This window comes from Phyllopteryx taeniolatus, chromosome 1 (assembly GCF_024500385.1).
Source record: "Phyllopteryx taeniolatus isolate TA_2022b chromosome 1, UOR_Ptae_1.2, whole genome shotgun sequence".
NCBI classification, from domain to species: Eukaryota; Metazoa; Chordata; class Actinopteri; order Syngnathiformes; family Syngnathidae; genus Phyllopteryx; species Phyllopteryx taeniolatus.
Genome location: NC_084502.1, coordinates 42,540,169 through 42,548,880, shown reverse-complemented (window position 1 = coordinate 42,548,880; position 8,712 = coordinate 42,540,169). Strand labels below are relative to the sequence as shown.

Here is an 8,712-nt window from a genome sequence, read left to right as displayed (position 1 = left end):
GGTGGTCCGTCACCAGTGTATGGAAGGGGCAGTCCTGTAGATGGAGTTTTTGAAGGGCCAAATAACAAGCGATGCCGCTATTGACCACAAATTGTTTTCATATTGACCTACTTACCTAAATGGCCACCAGAAAGGATTCACACCCCTTCACTTTTTCCACATTTTGCCATGTTACACACTTATTCTAAAGCTGATTTGAGTGTAGTTTTAAAAACATCTACATAAAATATCCCATAATAAAAACGCAAAAACAGATTTTCAGACAGTTGTGCAAATGTATTGAAAATGTGAACATTTAAACATAATAGGTACATAAGTATTCACACTGTTGGCTTAATATTTTGTTGAAGCACCTTTGGCAGCAATCACAGCCTCAAGTCTTCTACGAGCTTGGCACACCTGTTTTGGGGCATTTTCTCCCATTCTTCTCTGCAGATCCTTTCAAGGTCAGTCAGGTTGGATGGGCAGTGTCGGTGGACAGCCATTTTTAGGTCTTTCCAGAGATGTTCGATTGGATTCAAGTCCAGGCTCTGATCTGGGCCACTCAAAGAAATTCACAGGCTGCTCCTGAAGCCACTCCTTTGGCTGTGCGCTTTGTGTCATTGTCGTGTTGAAAGGTGAATCGACACCCTAGTCTGAGTTCCAGAGCACTCTGGAGCAAGTTCTCTTGAAAAATTTCTCTATATTTGGCAGCTGTCATCTTACCCTCTATGCGGACGAGTCACCAGTTCCTGCATTAGAAAAGCAGCCCCACAGCATGATGCCGCCACCACCCTGGTTCACAAATAGGGATGCTGGTAGCCAGGTGATGAGCAGTGCTGCCTCTTTTCCAGATATGATTCTTGCAATTCAGGCCAAAGAGTTCTATTTTGGTTTCATCAGACCAGATGATTTTGTTTCTGCAGGTCTGAGAATCCTTAAGGTGCATTTTGGCAAACTCCAAGCGGGCTGCCATGTGCATTTTAGTGAGAAGTGGCTTCCATCTGGCCACTCTACCACAAAGGCCTGATTGGTGGAGTGCGATAGCAATAGTTGACCTTCTGGATCTCTGCAAGGGAGCACTTGAGCTTCGCCTTAGTGACCATAGGGTTCTTGTTCACCTCTTTGACCAAGGCCATTCATCCCCTGTTACTCAGCTTGGTCGGACAGCCAGATCTAGGCAGGTCCTGGTGGTTCCAAACTTCTTCCATTGACGAATAATCGATCCACATTGCATTATGGGACCTTCGATGCTGCTGAAATTCTTTTGTATCCTTCCCAGATTTGTGCCTTGACACAATCTGGTCTCGGAGATCTGGTCTTGCTTGGTTTCTGTTCTGATATGGACTGCCAACATGGAGAGCTTATTTTGATAGGTGTGTGCCATTCCAAATGATGTTCAATCAACTGAATTTACCACAGGTGGACTCCATTCAAGTTGCAGAAGCATCTCAAGGATCATCAGTGGAACTCAGATGCACCTGAGTTTAAGTTTGAGTATCATAGCAAAGAGTGTGAATACTTACGTACCGATTATGTTTGAATGTTTAAATCTTTTTTATAAATATACACAAATGTCTGAAATTTTTTTTGCTTTGTTATTTTGGGATATTTTATGTAGATTTTTTTTCTTTTAAAAAGAAAACTATACTCAAATCAGCTTTAGAATATGTCTGTAACAAAGCAAAATGTGGATAAACGTGAAGGGGTGTGAATATTTTCTGGTGGCACTGTACCTACTCCATGAAATGTGGATGGCGGCTGTTCCTTTAATTTTTTGCATCCCTACTTTTTTACCCATGTTCCAGCGCTTTGCTTTGTGATTCAAATAAATGAAGCTTTTGTTTTTACAGCTTGTGTTTCTACGATGAAACTATTTTATTGGCACAGTGTTATGCACTCTCTGCAAATATTTTTTTAAAGGCAAAAGACAACAGTAAGCCTTGAATATCATGCATGTGAATGTCAGTTTTTATTTTCAGGGTTTTTTGTACATAATGCATGCTTCTGTTGTCAAATAAACCATTTTGTAATAAGATGGGAATTCAAAGTTGTTCATTTTTTTACAAGTCAGTTGGTACTGATTGAGCACTTCCTGTAATTAGTTATGTCATCATCATCAGGTTGATCATGATGAGTAAGCTATTACTATAAAGGGGTGAGGGAAGTTGTGAGTGTCAAGTGTATGGAATTTAAGGGACTGGTAAAATATGCATGGGTGGTGGTAAACATGCTTTTGTGAAGTGAAAAAGACAGGTGAAAACAAAATTAACATTTGAAAGTGACTTATTTGTGTTTAACATGTTTGCAGTAACAAAAGCACCAGTTACATATGTAGATTGCATTCTTATTGGAAACCATTATAGCATTCAAATGACTTATTATTGCCTTACAATTTATCTCATCTCTCACATGGAGTAGATGTTTACTGCCTCTTGTGACTATGTCCCACAATTAGGTAACGCTCGCATGCACACACGTTTGGAGGGATGAGCACAGATGGACCCTTAGTAGTGCTCCACCTTTTGCCGTGGGTTGGAAAAGTGCTCTTTCTGTTGGAGTGCATTGCTTTCTTCATTCATCAGTATTTAAAAAAATAAAATAAAATATTCGCCTCTGTCATCTATTACCCCAAAAGTTATTCAATATCTGATAGGCATTTGAGTTCTTGTGAGAATTGGATCCCTTGCCGATCCATGGCAGACACAAGGCCCCAAGCACGGTGGTACTGTGTCTGACCAACCGAAACGTTTCCTAACTAGAAAAACACAAAAACGTAAGCTAACAACTGAAAACCGTGAGCTACGATTAAACGCAGCAAAAATGAGGAATGCAATGATAATAGTGTCTCCAACGCACTATTATCTCACTGTGGGCGGTGTGGCACCGAGAGTAAGTGTACGTCCTGCAACCGTAGGGTCGCCGGTTCGTATCCCCGCCGGAGTGCATGTCACGACTCACGTTGCCCATGAATGAATTGTGGTTGGTTGATTTATGGTGGTCGGAGAGGCAGCCATGCTTCCGTCAGACTGCACCAGCTGTGGCTACACAAGTAGCTTACCACCACAAGGGTGTGACTGTGTAGTAATGTGTGCAATGGTAAGACGTCTGCGTATGAAAAGTGCTATATAAGTGGAATGCATTATTGTTGTTAGGGGTGTCCCGATCATCTCTTTGAGATTGGAAATCAGTTCGATGTCGGGGGGGAAAAAAAGAAATCGGATCAAACTGGATCTAAGCTCTTCGATTTTACCACTCTTATATAAGCAGTCCATTAATGCAGCCCTATGGGGGGCACAAGCCAGTGCAAACTGTAGGCCGGTCCCAAGCCCGGATAAATGCAGAGGGTTGTGTCAGGAAGGGCATCCGGCTTAAAACTTTGCCAAACAAATATGAGCGTTCATCCAAAGAATTCCATACCGGATTGGTCGTGGCCCGGGTTAACAACGTCCGCCACCGGCGCCATCAACCTGCAGGGCGCCGGTGGGAATTCAGCTACTGTGGGTCGAAGACAAAGAAGAGGTGCAAAGTGGGTTATTCGGCAGAAAGAGAAGAGGAAAGCACAGAGCCTAGAACTGAATGTGGGGACTTTGAATGTTGGGACTATGACAGGAAAATCTCGGGAGTTGGTGGACATGATGATTCGGAGAAAGGTTGATATAGTGTGTGTCCAGGAGACCAGGTGGAAAGGCAATAAGGCTAGAAGTTTAGGGACAGGTTTTAAATTATTTTACCATGGTGTAGATGGGAAGAGAAATGGAGTAGGGTTATTTTAACAGAAGAGTTGGCTAAGAATGTCTTGGAGGTGAAAAGAGTATCAGATTGAGTGATGAGGCTGAAACTTTCAATTGAGGGTGTTATGTATAATGTGATTAGTGGCTATGCCCCACAGGCAGGATGTGACCTAGAGGTGAAAGAGAAATCCTGGAAGGAGCTAGACGAAGTAGTTCTGAGCATCCCAGACAGAGAGAGGGCCGTGATTGGTGTAGATTGTAATGGACATGTTGGTGAAGGAAACAGTGGTGATGAAGAAGTGATGGGTAAGTATGGCATCCAGGAAAGGAACTAGGAGGGACAGATGGTGGTAGACTTTGCAAAAGGATGGAAATGGCTGTAGTGAACACTTTTTTTCCAGAAGAGGCACGAACATAGGGTGACCTACAAGAGCGGAGGTAGAAGCACACAGCTGGATTACATCTTGTGCAGACGATGTAATCTGAAGGAGGTTATCGACTGTAAGGTCGTGGTAGGGGAGAGTGTGGCTAGACAGCATAGGATGGTGGTGTGAAAAATGACTCTGGTGGTGTGGAGGAAGATTAGGAAGGCAGAGCAGAGAACCATGTGGTGGAAGCTGAGACAGGACGAGTGTTGTGCAGCTTTTCAGGAAGAGGTGAGACAGGCTCTCGGTGGACAGGAGGAGCTTCCAGAAGACTGGACCACTACAGCCAAGGTGATCAGAGAGGCAGGCAGGAGAGTACTTGGTGTATCTTCTGACAGGAAAGGAGAGAAGGAGACTTGGTGGTGGAACCTTACAGTACAGGAAATCATACAAGGAAAAAGTTTAGCTAAGAAGTGGGACACTGAGAGGACCGAGGAGAGGCGAAATAAATACATTGAGATGCGACATAGGCCAAAGGTAGAGGTGGCAAAGGCCAAACGAGGTATATGATGACATGTATGCCAGGTTGGACACTAAAGAAGGAGAAAAGGATCTATACAGGTTGGCCAGACAGGGGGATAGAGATGGGAAGGATGTGCCGCATGTTAGGGTGATTAAGGATAGAGATGGAAATATGTTGACTGGTGCCAGTAGTGTGCTAGATAGATGGAAAGAATACTTCGAGGAGTTGATCAATGAGGAAAATGAGAGACAAGGGAGAGTAGAAGAGGCAAGTGTGGTGGACCAGGAAGTGGCAATGATTAATAAGGGGGAAGTTAGAAAGGCATTAAAGAGGATGAAAAATGGAAAGGCTGTGGGTCCTGATGACATTCTTGTGGAGGTATGGAAGCATCTAGGAGAGGTGGCTGTGGAGTATTTGACCAGCTTGTTCAATAGAATTCTAGCGGGTGAGAAGATGCCTGAGGAATGGAGGAAAAGTGTGCTGGTGCGCATTTTTAAGAACAAGGGTGATGTGCAAAGCTGTGGGAACTATAGAGGAATAAAGTTGATGAGCCACCCAATGAAGTTATGGGAAAGAGTAGTGGCGGCTGGACTCAGGACAGAAGTAAGTATTTGCAAGCAACAGTATGGTTTCATGCCTCGAAAGAGTACGACAGATGCATTATTTGTCTTTAGGATGTTGATGGAAAAGTACAGAGGTCAGAAGAAGCTACATAGATCTTTGTAGATCTAGAGAAAGCCTATGACAGAGTACCCAGAGAGGAACTGTGGTACTGCATGCGGAAGTCTGGAGTGGCAGAGAAGTATGTTAGAATAATACAGGACATGTACGAGGGCAGCGGAACAGTGGTGAGGTGTGCTGTAGGTGTGAGAGACAAATTTAAGGTGGAGATGGGACTGCATCAGGGATCAGCTCTGAGCCCCTTCCTGTTTGCAGTGGTGATGGATAGGCTGACAGATGAGGTTAGACTGGAATCCCCGTGGACCATGATGTTTGCAGGTGACATTGTGATCTGCAGTGAAAAGCATGGAGCGGGTGGAAGAACAGTTAGAAAGATAGCAAGGGTGGAGGACTTTAAATACTTGGGGTCAACCGTCCAGAGCAATGGGGAGTGTGGTCAGGAAGTGAAGAAACTGGTCCAAGCAGTTTGGAACAGGTGGAGGAAGGTTTCAGTTGTGTTATGTGACAGAAGAGTGTCTGCTAGGATGAAGGGCAAAGTTTATAAAACAGTGGTGAGGACAGCCATGATGTACAGATTAGAGACAGTGGCACTGAAGAGACAACAGGAAGCAGAGCTGGAGGTGGCGGAAATGAAGATGTTGAGGTTCGCTCTCAGAGTGACCAGGTTGGATAAAATTAGAAATGAGCTCATAAGAGGTACAGCTGAGGTTCGATGTTTTGGAGACAAAGTTGGAGAGAGCAGACTTCGATGGTTTGGACACGTCCAGAGGAGAGAGAGTCATTATATTGGTCAAAGGATGAGGATGGAGCTGCCAGGCAAGAGAGCTAGAGGAAGACCAAAGAGAAGGTTGATGGATGTCATGAGGGAAGACATGAGGGCAGTTCGAGAGGAGGATGCAGGAGATAGGCTTACATTGAAAAGGATGACGCGCTGTGGCGACCACTAAAGGGACAAGCCGAAAGGAAAAGAAGACTCGATCAAGCCTTTTCTAAAATTCCATACAACAAAATAAGTAAATATGTATGATTATTGCTGACATCACATCGGACCGAAATCGGTATCGGCGAAAACTCATGGCTGCAATACCGGTATCGGATCATAAGTGAAAAAGGTCGATGGGACCATACCTTATAATAATAATAATAATAACACATATTATAATAATAATGATGAATAATTATTATTGTTGTTGTTGGCACGGTGGGCGACTGGTTAGCACATCTTCCTCACAGTTTTGAGGGGTTCAAATCCCGGCCCCGCCTGTGTGGAGTTTGGATGTTCTCCCCGTGCCTGCGTGGGTTTTCTCCGGGTACTCTGGTTTCCTCCCACATCCCAAAGACATGCATGGTAGGTTGTTTGAAGACTCTAAATTGCCTGTAGGTCTGAACGTGAGTGTGAATGGTTCTTTGTCTCTATGTGCCCTGTGATTGGCTGCCCATTTCAGGGTGTACCCCGCCTCTCGCCCGGAGATAGCTGGGATGGGCTCCAGCACGCCCGCGACCCTAGTGAGGAGAAGCAGTACAGAAACTGTATGGATGTTGTTGTTACTGTGCTGGTATTAAGTGGTAGAACATAAAACATGTTCCACATATCCTGGTTTAAGCCATGTATTCATACTACGACTGTATATCACTGGAAGGCAGTGTATTGCTAAGGAGAGGTGGGAGGGATTGGGCGGAACAAAACATTTTTGAGGAAAGAGGGAGTGCTGTATTTTTGTTTTTAAAACAATTAGTTTCATCCAAGTATTGTATGGTTATACACTTATCTAGCTTGTATAATTAAAAATGACATCACGTAAAAAAAAATACAAAAATTAAGAGTTCTAGCATTCAATTTAGGGGTGCCCTCCACCCAAAAAAAAATAAACAAACTCTTACACTCCCCAGTTCCAGCTGAAGAAAAACACCCCCAAAGCATGATGCTGCCACCACCATGCTTCACAGCAGGTATGGTGTTCTTTTGGTGATAAGCGGTGTTGTATTTGCGCCACATATATCTTTTTTAAGTCTGGCCAAAAGGTTCATCAAGCTTGGTCTTGTTTTTTTATATCACAAAAACCTGGCATTTGAACTGGGATGTGTAAACTTTTTATATCCACAGCATCTTCCCTTCACCTCCATTGTATTTTTATTGACTGTTTTAATTTAACCAAAATATATTTAAATTAAATATTTCCTTCGATATTTTTTCCTAAATTTTGGAATAATTTGGCAAGGGGGTGCCTTTTTGGGGGTGGGCTTGAGCTCCTGCCCCCCAAAATGTCTGTGCACATGCCTGCAAGTTTGGATGTTGCGTTTAGTTCGGAACACGTAATATTACCAAACCAGCATAGGATTGTAAATGTGGGTTAGGGTTCTACCCAGATTTCCTGAAACATGACATAATGGAGTAAATCAACACTTTTCTCACATGGGAATTAAACGTGCTTTTCTGTGCCGCGCCCAAGGCTGCTCATTATCAACATCAGGGAAAGTCATCATTGTAGTGATCCAATTTAAACGGGGCTGATGGTGGCCAATTTGGGGAAGGAGCACTTGCTGGCCTCGTTTGGCTTTAGCCCAGTTTGTGGCCCACTTCTCTTTCTCCAGACGCCCAATCGATAAACTGGATTTCAGTGTTCTCAAATCTTTGATGAACTGCAGAGGAACCTGCCGTCAAAATCCTTTGTCATTTCTTGACAAATAGCCCTCAAAAGTTGGATCTTCCACTGTCACCATGTTTGATATCACACGCAACATCAGCAAATCTCACAAGATTTGAGATCAGTCATCATCATAGGATTACATGCCCAAGGGTTGCATAGTAATCCTAATTTTAGTTCAGTTTAATTTTATTGACCATTATTTATACGACAGTGAACCTATCCACTATACTTGTAGAACAGTTATGAATTTTGAAATGTTACGGTGAAGCTACTAAATGATGGTGACATTTTGTCACTGGAACAAGTCATTGATTGCTGTGGGGAGGTTATATTGAAATTAGAACATATCAGATTGGGTTTGACTTTACAATGTTTGGTTTACAAAACAAAAATGCATTTGAATTTGTGTGCTTACTTGGCTTTGGCCATTATTATATGTCACCTAATAATGAGAAATCTGACCATCTCAAATGCCATCTCAAAGATGAACAAGAATAGCTTGAAAAAGGACATTTTTGGCATTTCCAACCACAATGATCATGCAAACTCGATAAAAGGACATCCAAGATGATCAAACATCTAATAAGGTCATGCATGGATGGGGAATATCTTGCCTTTCCGAATCTGTTGCATCATCAGCCTGGTTGACATGACTCCATGTTGCTGCTGTCCTTGTTATTTCCACCTATATAAGTCCCCAAGATCTCAACCATTTCAGATCTTTAAATCAATTGACTTTTCTTCTGCAGTATTTGTTGTTTTTACGTTGTGTCGTCATCCTT

At 43.1% G+C, this 8,712-nt stretch overlaps 1 protein-coding gene across 7 annotated transcripts in view; it reads left to right on the top strand.

The window, feature by feature from the left end:
- The window catches only part of LOC133488706 (paraspeckle component 1-like), a 32,028-nt gene that overhangs the window by 10,370 nt on the left and 12,946 nt on the right, over window positions 1–8,712 (top strand). Inside the window, exons 10-12 of one of the 7 annotated variants that reach the window (XR_009791729.1) lie at window positions 1–617; window positions 694–805; window positions 906–2,017. The exon at window positions 1–617 is cut by the window's left edge and continues 96 nt beyond it. The exons of 2 other annotated variants lie outside the window; for them this stretch is intronic. Coding sequence is in view for 1 of the 5 variants with exons in the window: in XM_061796974.1 (XP_061652958.1) it covers window positions 1–84 (84 nt within the window). In the remaining 4 variants the exon portion in view is untranslated. Of the gene's footprint in view, window positions 2,018–8,712 lie in introns of those variants that run through there. 4 more of the 7 variants (XR_009791728.1, XR_009791725.1, XR_009791730.1 and 1 more) reach the window with 4 other exon arrangements.